Source organism: Xyrauchen texanus, chromosome 37, assembly GCF_025860055.1.
Source record: "Xyrauchen texanus isolate HMW12.3.18 chromosome 37, RBS_HiC_50CHRs, whole genome shotgun sequence".
In the NCBI taxonomy this organism is placed as follows: domain Eukaryota; kingdom Metazoa; phylum Chordata; class Actinopteri; order Cypriniformes; family Catostomidae; genus Xyrauchen; species Xyrauchen texanus.
Genome location: NC_068312.1, coordinates 39,776,996 through 39,797,496, shown reverse-complemented (window position 1 = coordinate 39,797,496; position 20,501 = coordinate 39,776,996). Strand labels below are relative to the sequence as shown.

Genomic DNA, 20,501 nt, shown 5'->3' with positions numbered 1-20,501 from the left:
TTGTAGGTATAGCTGCAGTTTTCTGGTGACAAACACGTGGTTGCTTCAACTATTGCTTTTTCACCTCACACTTGCTTTTTATATGACACTATCGGATAGGGTTACGTTAAAGGGTTAGGTTAGAGAGGTAGGTTTTATTCATTTAAAATTCCATAAAGCACTAACCTTAAAAACCGGTTTAAGAGAACATTTAACTCACTTTTAGTGCCATACAGTGTAATAATATCACCACGTAATATCATTTTCAAAAATGTTGCCACAGTCAAGTAATTTCCATGACATCAGGCTGAGAATATTTGACACTGAGATGATTCCCGCTCGCAGACCTCGAGAGGATCCGCTCTGGAGCATCACTTGGAAACGCGACGCTCCGGGAGTAAAAGTTCTTCATTTGACTCATGGGCATTTGTTTCTCAGGGATGCACTCATTTTACACAAACAACATGTCATCGACCTCTCCATTTCATAAATGTGTTCTTGAGGAAACAGACACAAATAAAACTTGGCCCACCCTCCTGTATTCAGACCATCTGAAACCTTTTAAATATTTCATATGAACTAGATTAAAGTGATTGATGATGACCGCATCAGTTCAGTGTTTGAAGAACATCAGACACTCTTCACTGGAGACCAAAGACGAAACCAACAGAGACACAAACACCTACAAAAACAAGATTTCTGATAAACACCAAACAGACATTTAACTTGTGAAGACATTACAAAACATTTCACTGTTGACGAATCCCCGATGACTCTGCCTGGACTCCAAATTACGTTTCACAACAGAGTACACGAGAGAAGTGATACGGAAACAAATGCATGATCATATGTGATGCATTTCAGAATATGATGTGCATGTTTTTAATCATATATTTTATTGGTTACAATATGAAAAAGTTCCTCCTCCTGAAAAATCTACCTATTTGCTGACCTGACCGTCCAAGAGAAACGGCGATTTCTCTCCAACTCTTCTCTTTCTCCACCGGTTGTGCTTCAGTTCAGAGGAAACATCAAATAGGCGCTGGTGCTCCTGCCAATGTTGCACTCATTTATCCTCCATTTCTTTGGTCCAATGAGACTTTCTTGATATCGCATGCTCAAGATGGCGGCGAGTATGGCTGCTGCGTTGCGAGCTCCAACACAACACTTATTGTTTGTTTTGTTTACAGTTTTTTTGTCTTGGATGTTGTCTGCCTTTATTGTATACGACAGACAAATGTTTTTGGACATTGGTTTTACAATTACACACCAAAAACCGGACTTCAAATTCCTCAATGCCGACCCGCTGTTTACAAACACGCCAGCGGAGCCCTTTGTCTGGGCTGTCCAGCTGCAGAAACACAGAAGGAAAAGGGGAAAAGAGCCGGCGTTCTCATCAGAGTAAGATGTCGCGCAAATCGATGTGTATGTTTTATGATCAACAAATCATGGTGTGATCAGAGGAACGTACATTTTATCAAGTCTTTCTGCTCTCCTGATCTGGAATATCTCATGCTTCTGTGTCGACCATTCTGGCTCCCGAGGGAATTCACAGCAGTCATCATCACAGCTGTGTACATCCCCCCACAAGCCGACACAGACCGGGCACTCAGGGAACTGTATGGGAGTATAAGTGAGCAGGAAACCGCGCACCCTGAGACAGCATTCATTGTTACCGGGGACTTTAACAAAGCCAATTTTAAAACAATAGCACCAAAATACCACCAACACATCAGCTTCAACACACGAGGGGACCGGGTTTTGGACTATTGCTATTCTCCTTTCCGGGATGCCTACCATTTGGCAAATCAGACCACTCTTCCGTTCTGCTTCTGCCCGCTTACAGGAACGGGAAGCACCCACCCTCAGAACGATCCAGTGCTGGTCGGACCAGTCAGACTCTGCACTACAAGACTGTTTTGATCACGTGGACTGGGAGATGTTCTGGTCCGCCTCCGATGACAACATCGAGGTTTACGCTGATAGCGTAACGTGTTTCATCAGGAAGTGTATAGAGGACGTTGTTCTAACCAAAACAATGCGGATCTACCCCACCAGAAACCATGGGTTAATGGCGATGTTCGCACGGCACTTAATGCGCGGACCTCCGCTTTTAATTCCAGGAACGTGGAGGAGCATAAACAAGCCAGTTATGCCCTCCGTAACACTATCAGTGCAGCCAAATGCCAGTACAGGCACAAGATTGAAGGTCAGTTCAACACCACTGACTCCAGAAGTATGTCGCAGGGAATTAACATCATCACGGACTACAAACGGAATAAAGACTCTGCCGTGAACACCACTGCATCTCTCCCGGACGAACTTAATACATTTTATGCTCGTTTCGAGGACAATAACACCACCCTCGCAGAGAGAGCACTCGCGGCTGACGCTACAGAGGTTGGTTCACTCACTGTTTCTGTTGTGGATGTAACCCGATCCTTCCGACGGGTGAACATCCGTAAAGCCGCGGGTCCAGACGGCATTCTGGGCCGCATCATCAGAGCGTGCGCGAATCAACTGGCTGGTGTTTTTACGGACGTTTTTAACCTGTCCCTCTCCCTGTCTGTAGTCCCCACATGCTTCAAAATGTCAACCATTGTACCTGTACTGAAGCAAGCCACAATCACTTGCTTAAATGACTGGCGTCCTGTTGCTCTGACCCCCATCATCAGCAAATGCTTTGAGAGGTCTATCAGAGATTACATCTGCTCTGTGCTACCCACCTCTTTGGACCCATTGCAGTTTGCCTACCGCAACAACCGCTCCACTGATGATGCCATTGCATCTACACTACACACTGCTCTCTCCCACCTGGAAAAAAGGAACACATATGTGTGAGTGCAGTTTGTAGACTACAGCTCAGCATTCAACACCATAGTGCCCTCCAAGCTTGATGAGAAACTCCAGGCTCTGGGCTTAAACGGCTCGCTGTGCAGCTGGATCCTGGACTTCCTGTCAGGCAAATGTCAGGTGGTTAGAATGGGCAGCAACACCTCCTCATCACTGACCCTCAACACTGGAGCCCCGCAGGGCTGTGTTCTCATCCCACTCCTGTATTCACTGTACACACATGACTGTGTGGCAACACATAGCTCCAATGCCATCATTAAGTTTGCTGACGATACGACGGTGGTTAAGTCTGATCACTGACAATGATGAAAGAGCCTACAGAGAGGGGGTGCACACTCTGACACGCTGGTGTCAGGAGCACAACCTCTCCCTCAACGTCAGTAAAACCAAGGAGCTTGTAGTGGACTTCAGGAGGAAAGACGGAGAACACAGCCCCATCACCATCAATGGAGCACCGGTGGAGAGAGTCAGCAGTTTCAAGTTCCTCGGTGTCCACATCACTGAGGAACTCACATGGTCCGTCCACACTGAGGCCGTTGTGAAGAAGGCTCACCAGCGCCTCTTCTTCCTGAGACGGCTGAGGAAGTTTGGGATGAACCATCACATCCTCACACGCTTCTACACCAGTACTGTAGAGCGCATCCTGACTGGCTGCATCACCGCCTGGTACGGCAATAGCACCGCCCACATCTGCAAAGCCCTGCAAAGTGTGGTGCGAACTGCCAGACACATCATCGGAGGTGAGCTTCCCTCCCTCCAGGACATCTATACCAGGCTGTGTGTGAAAAAGGCTCGGAGGATCATCAGAGACTCCAGACACCCGAGTCATGGTCTGTTCTCACTGGTACCATCAGGCAGGCGGTATCGCAGCATCAGGACCCACACCAGCCGACTACATCAGACTTTTGAACTCTTGATCATACATGATACACATATCAGCACTGCACTTTATTAATCTTCATCTTATTATCTCACACTGGACTGTCAAATATATTCTCCACAATACAACTACAGTATATATATTTTTATATACTCTTTATTTTTATAGTATGTGTATTCTATATTGTGTGTATTGCTTACTGTACATTGTACTGTGTATGTGTACATTTGATTTGTAAATTGTGTTGTGTAAATATGTTTATTGTAATTGGTATATGTCTCGTCACTGTCATGACTGCAGTGTTGCTTGGACCTGCACACAAGACTTTCACCTACTGTTGCACTCATGTACATGGTAGTGTGACAAAAGTGATTTTGATTTGATGTTCTGTTGCAGGTACATCAGGACTCCTCCCACTGAAACTTCCCATTTCTTGCTCTCTCATTGTCTGTATGTCAACGCTGCTGTTGTATTCAGTCAAAACACGTTTCACATTGCATGATTTAGAGCTGCAGACAAGTCCAGATATTTAACATGCTAGATATCTCGCTGACATCAGCGACACGTCGGTTTCTCTCAAAAAACGCGTCTTTGATAGTTTATACATTGCGATCGTCACTCACGGGAGCGAGCTCCGATTTGACTATGATTTAAAGCTTTTTTCGGCGATCATCACAAAACTGGCGGCGAGAGAAATTGGGGCTTAAAATCATGCAGTGTAAACTCGGCATTAATGAAAAAATATCACATATAAGGTTTTATAAACTTTTTTGAATAAAAGTTGAGCTCAATCAATTTAGGTTTGTGAACGCAGTTAATCCAGGATGAACGTCAAAGACATTAATCTAACAGTTCAAACACAATCTGATTAAACACTGACCCTTAACACTTAGTTTAATAATATTAAAGCATGACTTTAACTATACACAAGTAACATTTACATTATATTCATGATGTTATTCCGATGGGAACTGGCCCCCACAGTGAGTCTGGTTTAGGGTTAGGGTGGGGTTAGTCAGAGGGGAACTGGCCCCCACAGTGAGTCTGGTTTAGGGTTAGGGTGGGGTTAGTCAGAGGGGAACTGGCCCCCACAGTGAGTCTGGTTTAGGGTTAGGGTGGGGTTAGCCAGAGGGAACTGGCCCCCACAGTGAGTCTGGTTTAGGGTTAGGGTGGGGTTAGCCAGAGGGAACTGGCCCCCACAGTGAGTCTGGTTTAGGGTTAGGGTGGGGTTAGTCAGAGGGAACTGGCCCCCACAGTGAGTCTGGTTTAGGGTTAGGGTGGGGTTAGCCAGAGGGAACTGGCCCCACAGTGAGTCTGGTTTAGGGTTAGGGTGGGGTTAGCCAGAGGGAACTGGCCCCCACAGTGAGTCTGGTTTAGGGTTAGGGTGGGGTTAGTCAGAGGGAACTGGCCCCCACAGTGAGTCTGGTTTAGGGTTAGGGTGGGGTTAGCCAGAGGGAACTGGCCCCCACAGTGAGTCTGGTTTAGGGTTAGGGTGGGGTTAGCCAGAGGGAACTGGCCCCCACAGTGAGTCTGGTTTAGGGTTAGGGTGGGTTAGGAGGACTGCCCACAGTGAGTCTGGTTTAGGGTTAGAGGGGAACTGGCCCCCACAGTGAGTCTGGTTTAGGGTTAGGGTGGGGTTATTCAGAGGGAACTGGCCCCCACAGTGAGTCTGGTTTAGGGTTAGGGTGGGGTTAGTCAGAGGGGAACTGGCCCCCACAGTGAGTCTGGTTTAGGGTTAGGGTGGGGTTAGTCAGAGGGGAACTGGCCCCCACAGCGAGTCTGGTTTAGGGTTAGGTTAGTCAGAGGGGGACTGGCCCCCACAGCGAGTCTGGTTTAGGGTTAGGGTGGGGTTAGTCAGAGGGGAACTGGCCCCCACAGAGAGTCTGGTTTAGGGTTAGGGTGGGGTTAGTCAGAGGGCAACTGACCCCCACAGGGAGTCTGGTTTAGGGTTAGGGTGGGGTTAGTCAGAGGGGAACTGGCCCCCACAGTGAGTCTGGTTTAGGGTTAGGGTGGGGTTAGTCAGAGGGGAACTGGCCCCCACAGCGAGTCTGGTTTAGGGTTAGGGTGGGGTTAGTCAGAGGGGAACTGGCCCCCACAGCGAGTCTGGTTTAGGGTTAGGTTAGTCAGAGGGGGACTGGCCCCCACAGCGAGTCTGGTTTAGGGTTAGGGTGGGGTTGGTCAGAGGGGAACTGGAACCCACAGAGAGTCTGGTTTAGGGTGGGGTTAATCAGAGGGGAACTGGCCCCCACAGAGAGTCTGGTTTAGGGTTAGGGTGGGGTTAATCAGAGGGGAACTGGCCCCCACAGTGAGTCTGGTTTAGGGTTAGGGTGGGGTTGGTCAGAGGGGAACTGGCCCAGACAGTGAGTCTGGTTTAGGGTTAGGGTGGGGTTAGTCAGAGGGGAACTGACCCCCACAGGGAGTCTGGTTTAGGGTTAGGGTGGGGTTAGTCAGAGGGGAACTGGCCCCAACAGTGAGTCTGGTTTAGGGTTAGCGTGGGGTTAGTCAGAGGGGAACTGGCCCCCACAGAGAGTCTGGTTTAGGGTTAGGGTGGGGTTTTCAGAGGGGAACTGGCCCCCACAGTGTGTCTGGTTTAGGGTTAGGGTGGGGTTAGTCAGAGGAGAACTGGCCCCCACAGTGAGTCTGGTTTAGGGTGGGGTTAGTCAGAAGGGAACTGGCCCCCACAGTGAGTCTGGTTTAGGGTTAGGGTGGGGTTAGTCAGAGGAGAACTGGCCCCCACAGTGAGTCTGGTTTAGGGTGGGGTTAGTCAGAGGGGAACTGGCCCCCACAGTGAGTCTGGTTTAGGGTTAGGGTGGGGTTGGTCAGAGGGGAACTGGCCCCGACAGAGAGTCTGGTTTAGGGTTAGGGTGGGGTTAGTCAGAGGGGAACTGGCCCCCACAGTGAGTCTGGTTTAGGGTGGGGTTAGTCAGAGGGGAACTGGCCCCCACAGTGAGTCTGGTTTAGGGTTAGTCAGAGGAGAACTGGCCCCCACAGTGAGTCTGGTTTAGGGTTAGGGTGGGGTTAGTCAGAGGAGAACTGGCCCCCATAGTGAGTCTGGTTTAGGGTGGGGTTAGTCAGAGGGGAACTGGCCCCCACAGTGAGTCTGGTTTAGGGTTAGGGTGGGGTTAGTCAGAGGAGAAGTGGCCCCCACAGTGAGTCTGGTTTAGGGTTAGGGTGGGGTTAGTCAGAGGAGAACTGGCCCCCACAGTGAGTCTGGTTTAGGGTGGGGTTAGTCAGAGGAGAACTGGCCCCCACAGTGAGTCTGGTTTAGGGTGGGGTTAGTCAGAGGAGAACTGGCCCCCACAGCGAGTCTGGTTTCTCCCAAGGTTATTTTTTTTCCATTAATCAAAATCTTATGGAGTTTTAGCCCAAATGTGGAGTGGTGGTAGTGTAGTGGTCTAATCACATAACTTGTAATCTGATAATCAGAAGGACAGTGGTTCAAGCCCCACAGCCACCACCATTGTGTCTTTGAGCAAGGCACTTAACTCCAGGTTGCTCCAGGGGGATTGTCCCTGTAATAAGTGCACTGTAAGTCGCTTTGGATAAAAGCGTCTGCCAAATGCATAAATGTAAATGTAAAATGTAAAATGTAGAGAGTCAAGTGTTTATTCAAGATGCACGAGAGGACTGACGAACTGCAAGAATCATCACAACACAAAATATGCATTAGGAGATGAACAAGGGATTTTACCTGCTGAAGTTACTGAGGAAAATCAGTGGTGGTGAGGACTTTAAATAATGTCCTAAGGTTTTTCAATAAAAAAAATAAAAATCACATGAAATAAGTTTGGGTGTCACAATATATGGCATGATTTTGCAGTTATACAAAGAAACACAAACAGTACAGCATTTGCTACTAATCCTTTTTATTCACAAGAAAGGAAGTAGGTCAATCAGCAAGAAATATGATGAGGTGCACGACAGGAGAAGGTGGCATTTAGTGAAAGCGAATCTGGAGGGCTTCAAAGTCTTTGGTCCAAACCGCAGCAAAAGGAACAAGACAGTAAAACAATGTAGGAAAAAGAGGTCACGTGACTGAAGGCACTTGATTTTACAGCTATCTCAGATCATTTGAAAACAACAAACAAATGAAAGACTCTATACATGGAGGAAGAACTGGACTTGTTTATCAGGGAGATTCATCAGCCTAATGTGTTACTACATACATGGTCATAGGCTACAAAACATTATACATATAGTTACATATATACAGATTGAGCTGGAAAGAGTAATAAACTGTGAAAGTGCTGATCATGTGACATGAATCATCCAATGAACAACGAAACCCGGTAGCAGGGACGAGTGAGACTCGTGTCAAATTGAACTTTGCCAGCAGGTCTCGATTGTTTTACTGACACCACTGAATCTCTGATATTCATGCAAACACAAGCACATGTTTCTTTAAACTGTGACAGAACAGTTTTCCTCATGAGTCTTTCAGGAAGAGCAGCTGAAGATCTCTGAATGAAAACTACAATATCAAAGCATCAGTCCACCACCAGTCCAGAAACTGACCAAGCCAAAGATGGCAAAAACGGCACCTCTGACCAGAACGAGATCAGCACGAGACAAGAAAGTGTGGAGCAGATTTATGACCACTAGTATGAGGTATATCATGATATGATGCGTTTGTTCAGTCAGGAAATGAGCGGTTGTGCTTTAGCACCGATTGAGAACACGAGAGATTCATCGAGCTGCTGCTGAGAAAAACTGGAGCTTCAGTGACATCACAACTGATTGAAATGGCTTGTGTATGGAAACATGAAACTGAACTCACTCACACATCTCTACACAAACTCTTCTCACTCACTACAAATGGTCCTTCATCTTTAGTGTTGATCAGGTGAATCAGATACACAAATAAACGCTGCAGATCTTTCCTTTCAAAATTAAAGCTACAGGAAAAGACAAACACAAACACGGACCCTTCAAGAGAGACAGACAGATGGTGTAATAGAGAAAGAAGAATGAGACGGGCTGCAGCTCGACAGCTCAAGTGTAAACTTCATTTTTCTCTTAATGTGGTGTGTGTATATGATCAGACTAACAGGCAAAGGAACATGTATGTATGCATGTATGCATGTATGTGTGTGTGTGTATATGATCAGTCTAACAGGCAAAGGAACATGTATGTATGTATGGTCAGACTAACAGGCAAAGGAACATGTATGTATGTATGTATGCATGTATGTGTGTGTGTGTGTATATGATCAGTCTAACAGGCAAAGGAACATGTATGTATGTATGTATGTGTGTATGGTCAGACTAACAGGCAAAGGAACATGTATGTATGCATGTATGATCAGACTAACAGGCAAAGGAACATGCATGTATGTGTGTGTGATCAGACTAACAGGCAAATGAACGTGTGTGTTATGGGCAGTGTGTCCGTGGTTGTCTTTGTGGAAGGCCGTTTTGGGCGGGGCGTTCCGGGCGGGAGGGGCCTTTAGCACTATTGATCAGCTGAGAGTTTGGGCCGTCGCTGTGGTCGCTTGGGTGACTCCGGTCTCCGTGGTTACGATCTACCTGGTAGCGATAGTTGGTTCGGCCAGGGTTGCGGTCATAATGAGCGCTTCCGTTATTTCGCTGATTTCCCTGGTAACCTTGAATGATGCGTCTGTTGCCCAGGAAAATCTGAACGGCAGAGAGAAGCACATGCTAATTCAGTGACAGCAGCTCACATCATGTGTGTGCATGCATATACACCCACTTAAGATTTGGTGTGATCAGCGATGTCATTCTGCACATCTTCACCTGCTTGTGTGGCACGTTTGGGCGGCTCGTGTACGCAGATGCTTGATGCTGTGGCTCAGAAGGGGGCGGGGCTTTGGCAGGTGCAGAGCCCGTGACAGAGGAAGAGGTGGAGCTACAGCGAGAACGACTGGAGTAGCTTGTCTGAGGATGGTACACTACAAACATACAGACAGTCATGCATTAATTAATATACAACAAACAAAACAAGAACACGTTGATATTGACCTGTCTCACCTGATCCAAAAGAAATAATGCTGCACTTAAGCGGCTCCAGATCATACGAGAACTTCACAGCTTTACCAAGATCTTCATCATACTTGCGCTCACTGACAAAGTGCTGGAGACACAAAGACAGATTATAAAGCTAAAAAACAGAAATCACCAACTAATTTAAATGACTCAAAACAAAATAATTGAATTGGAATCTAAAAACGCCAACATGATTGTACAAGGGTTAGTCTATATTGTTAGGTTATTAAAGTCAATGGAAAGTCCTCATTATTAGTAATAAACGAGTGTGTGTGTGTACCTTGATATCAGCTCGTAGTTCAGCGAGTTGATCCTCTGACAATGATGCTGATTTATCAGTGAGTCTCTTCAGCTCTTCTGCTCTCTTCTGACGGCCATCAAGAATGGACACTGAACACAAACACACATATGATCAGCGTCACTGAATACCAGAGAACCTTAAAGTGACTTTCAGTGAAAAGTGGTACATTTCATCTGTACACAGTGAAAACACACACTGAAGTGTGTGTGTGTGTGTGTAGTCAGTGTTATCTCTACTCACTGGCTTCTGCTTTGACCTTGTCCATCTCCGTGAGCAGAGTCACCTCTCGATCCATCAGACTGAACACACAAGAACATAATTCAGCGTGTGTGTGTGTGTGTGTGCGTGTGTGTGTGTGTGTTAAGAATGGAATGTGTTTTGAATCTGTTGGTTTGCATTATATGGTCTACCAGAATCACTTCTCTAATAAAAAAATTCTCATGCGTTGATAAACTTTAGTGATGCACCAAAATAAAAATGATTTACTGCAACCGAAAATTCTGGACACACTGGACCAAAAACTTAAACTGATTATTTTAAAATAAACTTGAGCGCGTTACCGTGGAGACGTAGCGCTATTCTCCGCGGCATCCACGCACAACTCCCCACACGCCCAAATTACTGTTGTAGATCATAATGCACATCGTGAAATTCACACAACTTCTCAGTGCATTTCTCTTGTTGATTTGGCTTACCTGTGAATTATTTTCAACAATGTCCTGACTCTTGATCAGTGAGTCTCTTCAGCTCTCTTAATATGTTCAGTAACTTTAACTTGATTTCTGTTTAGAACAGGCTATTACGGTTGCTATTGGCCCTGCATAATTCGTTCAGTTGTTCTCAAATATGCCTGCATTCGCTTACATGGATTCATTACATGCATGTCATGTTCTAGATTTAATGCAGCCTTCAATGATGATAATGCAAGACAAGCATATTTCTAACCAGTCTCTGCAGAAGCATGAGAAACTCTTTATTAATGGACTAATAACCAAAAGAGCAATTGCTTCACTTCTGGGGATGAGGAATAAATGTGCAACTAGGAAACAAATACGAACTGAATGTGGAAATTGCATTTTAAATTTTACCGTATGCGCAAGAATTCGAAATATCCTTAATTTTTATAAATGTGCACCATTTATGAGGGTTTATAAATGATATATATATATATATATTCAACAGTGTTCCGATCAGTGTGTGTGTGTGAGAGAGATACCAGCTCTGCAGCTCAGCAAACGTCTGCTTCATGTTCTTGATCGATGAATCCATCTCGTCTCGCACCACAACTCTGTAGCGAGAGAGCGACGCCGCACAGCGCTGCAGGTCTTTCACAGAGCGATCCACATTAGAACCTGACAAACAACAAACATGAAAGACCAACAGTCAGGGCACCGCGGGGAACGGGAGTGACATGGAGGTCTGAACTGCAGCAAACACCATCTAGTAACTAGTCGGCTGTAATCAATCGTGAATCTGGTCATGGCAGTCCAAACTGATGTCCCAGTATTTAAGATGGCCAGTACTGTAGTCCACTCAAGTCATTTTAATTCTTTTAGCACTTTTTACAAGACACATTTTCTCAAAGCAGCTTTACAGAAGCTCAAGCCTTAAAGTCTGTAGTATCTTTAAAGCTCCCAGTGAGGACCTTACCAAATCTTTAAAAGAAAATTTAAATTGAAGAGCATATTTATCCCATCCCAATATCATCCCGTATGTTTCCTAATTTCAAACAGAACATGCATATAACAGGAGGAATGGCTCCTCATTACCATGGTAAGGTCAGTGTAGCTGGTCTATAATAGTATTTATTAAAAATAAACTAGCTGAAACATCTCGAAACTAACTACAACTGCCACTGTTGATATAAAAGGAGGTCCGATTATAACTTTTACTGATTTAATATCATGAAACCATTTTGTAAAGGTGATGTATAATGAAAAATGAGCGCATGACAGTGTTGCTCGGCATGTCTGGGCGGTCTACTGTTTGAGTTTCCACTGGACTTCCTCTGTAATTCTTTAAACTAGGAAAGTCTCACTAGAATTGAAATTGGTCACATCAGTTTTGAGGTCAGTTGTTGCACGCGCACGCCAGAGAGAACAGCAGATCATGATCGCGAGATTGTTACATACGTGTGGAAGTGCAGATGAGAAGCCTTTAGCGGATTGCAAGATTCTCATTAAATCTGCCTCTGCAGTCCTAAATAGGCCATCACCTGAGCAACCACCGAAATATCTTCAATGGGAGAACCATGGCATAGCTCTTTCTCTGCTGTCAGTGAGCCAGTCCAAATACACCTGCGACCCCACCTGCGTCCTACCGGCGCACGCACGCACGCGCACACGAGGAGGAAAGGAGATGCCCATGCGCAGGTGAGATTCTCCTGGTTGCAATAATTTTTTCTTAATAACATAGATAAGCAAATGTACATGATTCAATTTTCATACCATGAAACCGGCATACCGCTGCAACCCTACTCTAAAACCCTACGTCGTTTTCAAATTGTGGATCAGATTGCGATTGGTCATCCACGTTGCCACAAACTACACTCTTCTGACTACAAGCGAATAGGAACACGTTTGACGTGCACCATGACGGATTTGCTATGCTCCTTTTGTGCAGTCAATAGCAGGTGCATACAGCGACGATGTGCACAAAGGAGGATTGTTCATGTGTTTGGGAAACCTGGACAGCCCATGTAGACGACAAAATTTGCATAATGCATTCGGATGTGTTCTGATAAGAAACAGTAAACAAAAGTACACTTTTGGGCTTTACAGTACACTGTACTTGAAAGTTCTTACCAATCTTCTTGGCAGCAGAACCTAGCTGTGTGTCATCAGAGACAGAAACCACCAAGGAACTCTGGGAGCTGGAAAAAGCCTTGGGACGAAACTTGTTACCACGGGAGCTGTGATGTTCCTGTCGCAGACCGTCGCTGGTGACGGGCAGAGGGGCGGGGCTCGGCGTTGATGCCACGTCTCCACCTGCCACAGAAGAGAAACACTGAGTTGAGCCCCATCACAAACTACAAACATCTGAGCCTCTGACAGAAGCACAATCCAGTCATTACCTGCAGCATCTGAGAGGTCAGGGGCGGCACTTTCAGAGTCGAGTTCTGCTGCATCCAGGGAGGCGGAGTCCAGCTGCTCGCTCAGAGAATCCAGCGAGTCGCCATCTGCACATACTGTACCGTTGGCATGGAAACCATTAACAGCATCTGGACATTCAGGGGTTGGGTCCGATTCAGCAGGTGTGGTGTCTGCAGGCACGTCAGTCTGCGGCTTCTGCTTCTTTTTCTTCTTCGGCTGTAAATCAATTAAAAAACACTTACAGACTCAGATTCACATTTGTGCTTTTATGGCATTTAAAGATTTCTTCATCTTACATTTGATCAAATGCAAGCATGATTTCTGATGGTTTTACATCAGCCCTAGAAACTACAAACTGTGTAAATATAAATCTGAAGCATAAACAGCATATGGGCATTTACTGCCATGCAAAACATTTCCTTAAACGTCCCGAATCTCCAGGGTGAAAGAGTTCAGCACATTCAGTGACTCCTCACCCACCTTCTTTTTCCCAGTGACGTTCCATTCCTTCAGGATCTCCACAGCACTACCTGAAAGAACACCAGCACAATGGCACATTACTGCCAGATTACAAGCAAAGCTCTTGAAACAACTCTTGAAACACTGATTATGTGTTTGTACCATCTACAAACGCCTGCACCGCTCGATCCACACAGTTCTCGAAGTGTTGCAGCACCAGCGTGATCTCATTATTACTCTTATTGGGCACCACGGCTCGCACGGCATTGATCTGACGACAGAGACAAACTCAAACTGTGGAAACAACTTCTCTTCTCTTTGAAATAAAGGGAAGTATTGCACAAACTCAAAACCAAAAGACAAGTTGCAAGGAAAAGCTGCATTCAGACACCATACAATCAAAGAGAAGCGATTCATACCTTTTCCTTCATCTTCTCAAAAGTACCTCCTTGAGACATCACCATTTTAGAGTGCGTGTCGAACACGACTCCAGACACATCTGGCAATAAGAGGAAAACAAAAAGTGAAAACTCAGAACTACCAACTCTAGAGCTTCTAAAAATGCTGTCAGACTTTAACCCACAGTGCCATCGAGCGAGTGCCCACACAGACACAAGACCGTTTTAAAGCTGCATGACACCCAAAAGAGTTCCATTAGCACACAATAAAAGTCAATGAAACCGGTCAATTGCCTTTCACGATCTCCATTGCTTAAGTTTTTCTACTGCGCCCTTATTCAAAACAAAGGGTTACATTTTACACAACACTTCAGTTGAATGTAATAATTCGTTTCATAATTTATACTATTAAAATCTGTTAGATCGATCAATCGATAGTCATTTGTAACGGCTTACTGCTCAATGATTATAAGACTAACAAAACCCTTCCGGTCACATGATGCATTCTGTGATCAGGTTAAAGAGAATCTAGAGTCGTGCCAAACACAAAAGAAATATGGGTGTCATGTTTTATCATGGCACAATGCAATTTACTGATTAAACTGTATCACATTGGTGGAATGACCTAGCCAACCCCATCCGTGAAGCGGACTCACTTTGTCTTCAAACATCTTTTCCATGAGCACTTAACCAAAAAAAAAAAAACTAAATTCATGTTGCACTTTAATCTGTTGTGATACTATTCTGAAAAGTGAAACGGTGTAATGCAGCACTTCACTTATAATGTATTCCTCTTTTGCAAGTCACTTTGGATAAAAGCATCTGCCAAGTTAATAACTGTAACTGGATAATAATGATCATCCATTAAATATGTATTTTTGAAAAGGATGTTAAGATGTAAAACAATTTTATTTGAGAAAAATACGTAAAATATTGCAAATGTAATCAGTAACAGTGTGTCAGCAGCATCTGATTCCAACATAATTCTGTATTTTCAGCAAGCAGAATTATTAGCCAATATTTATATTTGTGGCCACATTACCCTGTTCTGGCCAGGTGCATCTCTGGATTATTTAGCACTTTAAAGTTCGGTACTTTAGCTACATTTCAAAAGGAAAGGAACTATTTTGCATACATCTTAAATAATAATAATAATAATAATAATAATAATTATTAGGGCTGTCATGATTAAGACATTTGGATGATGATTAATTGTCAATTTTTTTATGACGATCGTCTCTTTTAGGGCTTTCATGATTGTGGTTATTTGATTTTGTACTGTACAGGGTTATAGTTTTGAAAATGTCATGATTTTAACTCCAGTTTGTTTCACATTCAGATGTGTTTTATTACACATTTCACTTTTATTTTTCAGAAAATGATTCCATTTAATGTCAGTTTTCATGCATTATTAAACCATGAAGTATCGGCAAGACTTTACAAAAAGGTTAATTAGTTAACATTAGTTTAATTACATTAGCTATGAACAACACTGCACATATTAATCTTGGTTAAATGTTAATCCCAACATACACTAGTAGATTTTTAATGTTAAATTTTTTTAATACATAGTAATTCTAAATGTTAGTAAAGGTGCTATATGTAATATTTACTCAACTAAATCATAAAATGAACATAATATGCCATTAGAGCATTAGTAAAGATGCAAAGTTTGCCAGAATATTCTTCTTTTGAAGTTTCCATTCAAAGCTGGAATTTCGGTTTCTGTTTTGGCCTGTGGGATCCGCCCACTGCCCACTCACCAATAGCATTTCCACACCGCCGGGTTGCCAGATTTGAACAAGTTTGGAGGCAAACAACACTGCGTGCTGCAGCCATGGAAACCAACTGGATCAGAGATTACAGATTCCACCTGACCTAAAAAGCCTCGCCATCCATGTAAACACCACCATGACCAGAGGCGTAGTAAAACAAGGATAAATACTGGAGATGCCTTATAAAGCTCAGAAATCCTTTAAAACGGATGCGGAGTTGGCCAATTCTGGCAACCTGCATGAGCTTGGAGTCCGGGTCAGGGCAGACAAGTCTCTAATATTCTGAATTAGGACTGCAGAAAACATTTCACATCTACCACCTTGAATTCATGAATAATGAATTATGAACAAATGAACTAGAATTAAGTACAGAATTAAGGTTATAACATTCACCAAGATTAATAAATTCTGTAAAAGTATTGTTCATTGTTAATGTTAATTTCAACTAATACCATTCAATACCATTCATTTTTTAAATTAAAAGTTGTATCCATTATCATTTAATTTACCAATGTTAACAGTTGGAACCTTTTTATAAAAATGTTACCAAATATATCGTTTTTTGTTTGTTAATGATGCATTTACGGTTTACAAGTACGCCCATAAAGTGTTAGCCTGCATGTCATGAAAGAAATGCGCTATAAACGCTCCGTTGGCAATGCATATACTGTGACGAGGAGGGCGGGGCCATGTGTGCACAGCCAGCCCCCAATCAGGCCGAGGGGCCGAATGTGACAGTTCGGGAGCGAACACAGCTGCCGTGCATGTTTATGTTTGTATCTTTTACATTTTTAATTAAACATTATTTTGACTGTTCAGCCAGTTCCCGCCTCCCTGCCCATTTCAATCCCTGTTAGAGACACATTTAGCAGTACCTACTCCAACATCTCCGCAACATTTTACAGCAGCATAGACTGGATTAGGGGTATTTCGCAGGACACAGTGATGTTGCAGGCTGGGTTACATTTGTGTCGTCCAGAGATCACCCCAGATGTACATGCCTCTAAACGTCATGCATGCAGGCGAACTGTGATTGATTTCACATGTCAGATGGTCGTTCACTGGTTCTTTGAGGAAAACAGATTTTTTTTTTTAACTCACATTTTTAATTTTAGTTAAATGAAAATATTTTTCCATTGCAAGTTTTTTTTTAAAAAAATGTTATTGGTTCTTGTCTTTTCATTAAAAGCAATAACCAGGTTTTACCACTTGGACACCATTTGTCTTGAATAATTCCTTTAAATCTTTAAACTAAAAGGAATTTTAAAAGTACAAGGATTTAAGGGATCGCTCATTAAAAGCACAAATCCAGGGTGAGTGACTAAACCCAAATGACTTCTGAGGTATCTGAGCTCAAGTCAACATTCACTCATTGTATGAAAAAAAATAAAATAAATAAAAGATGCAATGAATGTGAAAGGTTAGGTAGACTAAAATTATCTTTTGTCATCCACACAGAAAAAAGTAAACCGGGTCTAAAACAGTTGTTAGTAAGAGATGGGCATTTTGCAGTAAACAAAGTGTACTTGTAAGTTCAGGTGAATATCTCTGCCACCTGTCAGTCATACAGAACCCAAATTAATCTGCACTACCGGACAGGTATTGACAAAAGGGTGGTAGTCTTGGTACCTTTGACCACTAGACACCCCTTTAAAAACAGTTACCCAACCAATATAAAGGCAGAATAATAGCAGCACAGACAGACTAACCTTTAGAACTGCTCTTCCTCGCCATCGTCCTTTAACTCTACAGGAAGAGAAAAACCTGGTAAATGTACAATATGGGAACAAACATTTCAAATCACGCTATAACAGTAAAGACCCATTACACCGAAACCTTCGTGATTGAGAATCCGGTCAACAGATTTGTTTTAGAAGATTTGTTCTGGAGTCAGCAAAGAAGAGACTTTCAGGTTGGGTTTAAATTTCACCGGGTCAAACAAGGACAAGTTCCACATCCACACATTCCTTCACGCACAACTCTCCGTCTTGCACATCTACACAGATGCCAATTACCATGACAACATGACTAAGAATGACCCATCAAAACAAACACATTTGTGGTCTAATAAAAGACAAAGTCTAGCGTCATTTAGGCTTTAGGATACAGCACTAGCTGACTGCATCCCTTATGCATTTTAAAGTCAATTTCCTGGCCTTGCGAAGTTCATAATGGAAAACACATCTGGATGAATAACGCGGTCATATGTGAAGAATCTGCAGCAGCTGAGAGCTGTCTGTCTCTCTCCTGTCTCACCCTCCCGCTGTTGCTTTAAGTAAATGAGGCTACACCTGAAACAGATGCTAATCAACATTTCAGAACAATGTTAAAAAAAGCAGAGTAAAAAGCAGTACTTCGTTTAATGCCAGTGAATTAGAGTCTTTTCCCAAAACACCAAACATCCATTCTTGAAGAAATGTGCTGAAGCTGAGGTACTCCACCCTGAGTAAACCAGCTGTAGCCAGAGACACTTTTATGACTCCAAGATTCACTTTCTCATGAAACAGAAACCTAAATCCATGCAAACACGTACACACCCATTCTTATTCCTGCCAGCACGTCACAAACACACACACACCTGTGTGCAGTCAAACAGGTGAAGTCACATTCACTGGTTATATTTACACCAACAGGAAAATGAACCGGCTATTTACTAAAGAGGCGAACAGCTGTTAGAGCGCAGTTATTTAATCGGAATATTATGGCATTGACAGAATCACATCTAATAACAGGATCCATTACAGCTCCGAGATCCTGCTCAGCCTGTTCCGTGGATTAAACTGCAGACACGTAACACGATCTGAGAAATGAGATGTTGAGAATAAAATAAGGAGTGAATTATAAGACACACAAAAGCAACTTTGTGTTCCTGACTGAAAATGGGCCACTGGGACAGGAAGCAGGAAGACACGCCCACTGTGATGTGGCACAAACCAATACAATCAATCACACCTAAAGATGATAATAACCAATCAATCAGCATTAAACCCATTTATACAGAAATATGAACTAGAATAAAACACACTTGTGATTAATAACAATGAACAGCACAACTGACACAAACATCAGCCATTATTCACTTGACATTCAGATAAACCTTCAAATGCAACCGATAGTTCGTGTATTCTAACATTCAACAATCATGAAACGAGCATTGTTTTAATTCATTTATAGTATCGTGACTCCGATGTATTGATCAGTGATGTTAACGGATTCATAATTTCCCTCTGCACAGTAGACATAGTTGCATTAATTCTGCACGTCAAAATGCCACTAAAATAAGTGTTTATATTAAAACCAATACAACGAGGAAAGCGCTGCTGATTATGTGATTATGTCTCTTAGCAACGAGCTAATGTATGCTAGCTGAGAGACGCGCATTAACCAATCAGATATAAATCCAAAATAACACGTTAAATAACACGAGTTTAGCTGATCTGACGCGCTCATATTGAGAATGATGCAGAACATCTCTTACCTGAATAACCTGCAGCTATCTGCGCCACAATCACACAAACATACCGTGGGTACCCTTTTATAACGCTTCCGTTCCGTTCAATCGATTATGTGTCGTAATTATTCGTTCAGTCCACCTTTTCTTTCAACCGGCTCATGCGTCACTTCCGTTACGCAAGCGCGAGCTCAACATCCGCCGCCCTGCTTTATCCGCACGCGCGGCTGAAATGGGCGGAGTCACATGTGAGCCAATCAAAAAACGCAATCAAAGTTCATTAAGAGTTCAATATTTCTCGTAACAAAGGGTTTCTAATTTTTCTGGTTCCTGGGTTGTAAGTGTTATTTCCTTATTGCTTATTCCTCAAAAGTATAGAAAATGGCTATTATTCCCCACAAACTTTGCTTTTGTGACCAGGATCAAGTACAAGGAATGTACCTGTTTTCCAGAACATTGCAGGTAGAATCAGTGCTGAGTAAACTTGAATTACCTTCTAGAACTTTCCAGTAATATAAATAGAAGTATAAATACAGGGGTCTTAAGCCCACCAGCTCAGTTTAGTTCCAGCCGTCTAGGTGGATACATATCTTTTTCTGGCGAAAGTAGAAAGTACTCTTTGGAAGCGTCTGCTGAGATGTGTGAGCATACAAGGCATACTGTATTTCGGCATGCCTCGATCAAGGGGCACCTTATGTCACCTGCAGGCACTGCAAAACAACTGTTTTTTTGGTACAGCAAGGCGCACTACCACAGGCGGGACAGGCCATAACAGACCAAGTTCTCTGTGGGGAGGAACAACGTCAAGTGGGAGCCACTGTTGGACCCCCGGAAGGTGCCGATGTCACCACTGCACATCAAATCGGGCCTTATGAAACAATTAGTCAGAGCTCTAGATAAGGAGTTGGCAGCCTTCAAATACATTCAAGACTTCTTCCCTAAGCTGTCTGAGGTCAAAGGTCAAAGCCGGTGTCTTCGTCGGACCTTGGGTAAAGAAGATCCAAGCGTGCAGTGAATTCCCCAAGAAGCTCACTAGGAAGGAGAAAGCGGTTTGGAACAGATTTGTCGCAGTGGTTCGGGGCTTCCTGGGCAATCACAAGCCCGAAAACTATAAGGAGCTGGTTGAGACTCTGGGGAAGAACTACAGCACAATGGGCTGTAGGACGTCCCACAAAGTCCATAACCTTGACGCTCATCTTGATAAACTCAAGGAGAACATGGGAGTGTACTCGGAGGAGCAAGGCGAGCGCTTCCATCAGACTGTCAATTATATTCTCCACAATACAACTACTGCATATAAATATATTTAT

General features: G+C 43.6%; 1 protein-coding gene and 1 long non-coding RNA gene across 8 annotated transcripts; one reads left to right on the top strand and one right to left on the bottom strand.

The window, feature by feature from the left end:
• The first annotated feature begins 5,375 nt into the window (after window positions 1-5,375).
• LOC127630405 (uncharacterized) lies at window positions 5,376-6,624 on the top strand. Of its 3 annotated transcripts, none has more exons than XR_007968864.1 (3): window positions 5,376-5,506; window positions 5,666-5,830; window positions 6,521-6,624. It is a non-coding gene; the product is annotated as an uncharacterized LOC127630405 (long non-coding RNA). The 3 variants fall into 3 exon arrangements; XR_007968865.1 differs by lacking the exon at window positions 6,521-6,624 and adding an exon at window positions 6,039-6,063; XR_007968866.1 differs by lacking the exon at window positions 6,521-6,624 and adding an exon at window positions 5,880-5,904.
• A 2,169-nt stretch (window positions 6,625-8,793) lies between these two features.
• LOC127630377 (spermatogenesis-associated serine-rich protein 2-like) lies at window positions 8,794-19,369 on the bottom strand. 5 transcript variants are annotated; one of them, XM_052107830.1, is made up of 13 exons: window positions 19,219-19,369; window positions 17,450-17,486; window positions 13,987-14,066; window positions 13,730-13,838; window positions 13,589-13,638; window positions 13,090-13,324; window positions 12,821-13,003; window positions 11,233-11,368; window positions 10,257-10,315; window positions 9,996-10,105; window positions 9,701-9,803; window positions 9,467-9,621; window positions 8,794-9,346 (listed from the first exon to the last, which is right to left on the bottom strand). In XM_052107830.1, the coding sequence occupies exons 2-13, from the start codon at window positions 17,472-17,474 to the stop codon at window positions 9,086-9,088; spliced, it is 1,506 nt and encodes a 501-aa protein (XP_051963790.1). In that variant the 5' UTR covers window positions 17,475-17,486; window positions 19,219-19,369; the 3' UTR covers window positions 8,794-9,085. The 5 variants fall into 5 exon arrangements, with proteins under 5 accessions (XP_051963790.1, XP_051963794.1, XP_051963792.1 ...); XM_052107834.1 differs by lacking the exon at window positions 19,219-19,369 and adding an exon at window positions 18,319-18,431; XM_052107832.1 differs by lacking the exon at window positions 19,219-19,369 and adding an exon at window positions 18,095-18,261.
• Between the last annotated feature and the right edge of the window lie 1,132 nt (window positions 19,370-20,501).

What these genes read in the sequence shown, in the direction of transcription:
- LOC127630377 (XM_052107830.1), bottom strand. Translation starts at nt 17,474, where the DNA reads ATGGCGAGGAAGAGCAGTTCTAAAG. An exon ending in GAGGAAGAGCAGTTCTAAAG is followed by an intron (nt 14,067 to 17,449) that starts GTTAGTCTGTCT and finishes TCTTATTGCCAG; the next exon opens with ATGTGTCTGGAGTCGTGTTC. An exon ending in TTCTGCTGCCAAGAAGATTG is followed by an intron (nt 11,369 to 12,820) that starts GTAAGAACTTTC and finishes GTTGTTTGTCAG; the next exon opens with GTTCTAATGTGGATCGCTCT.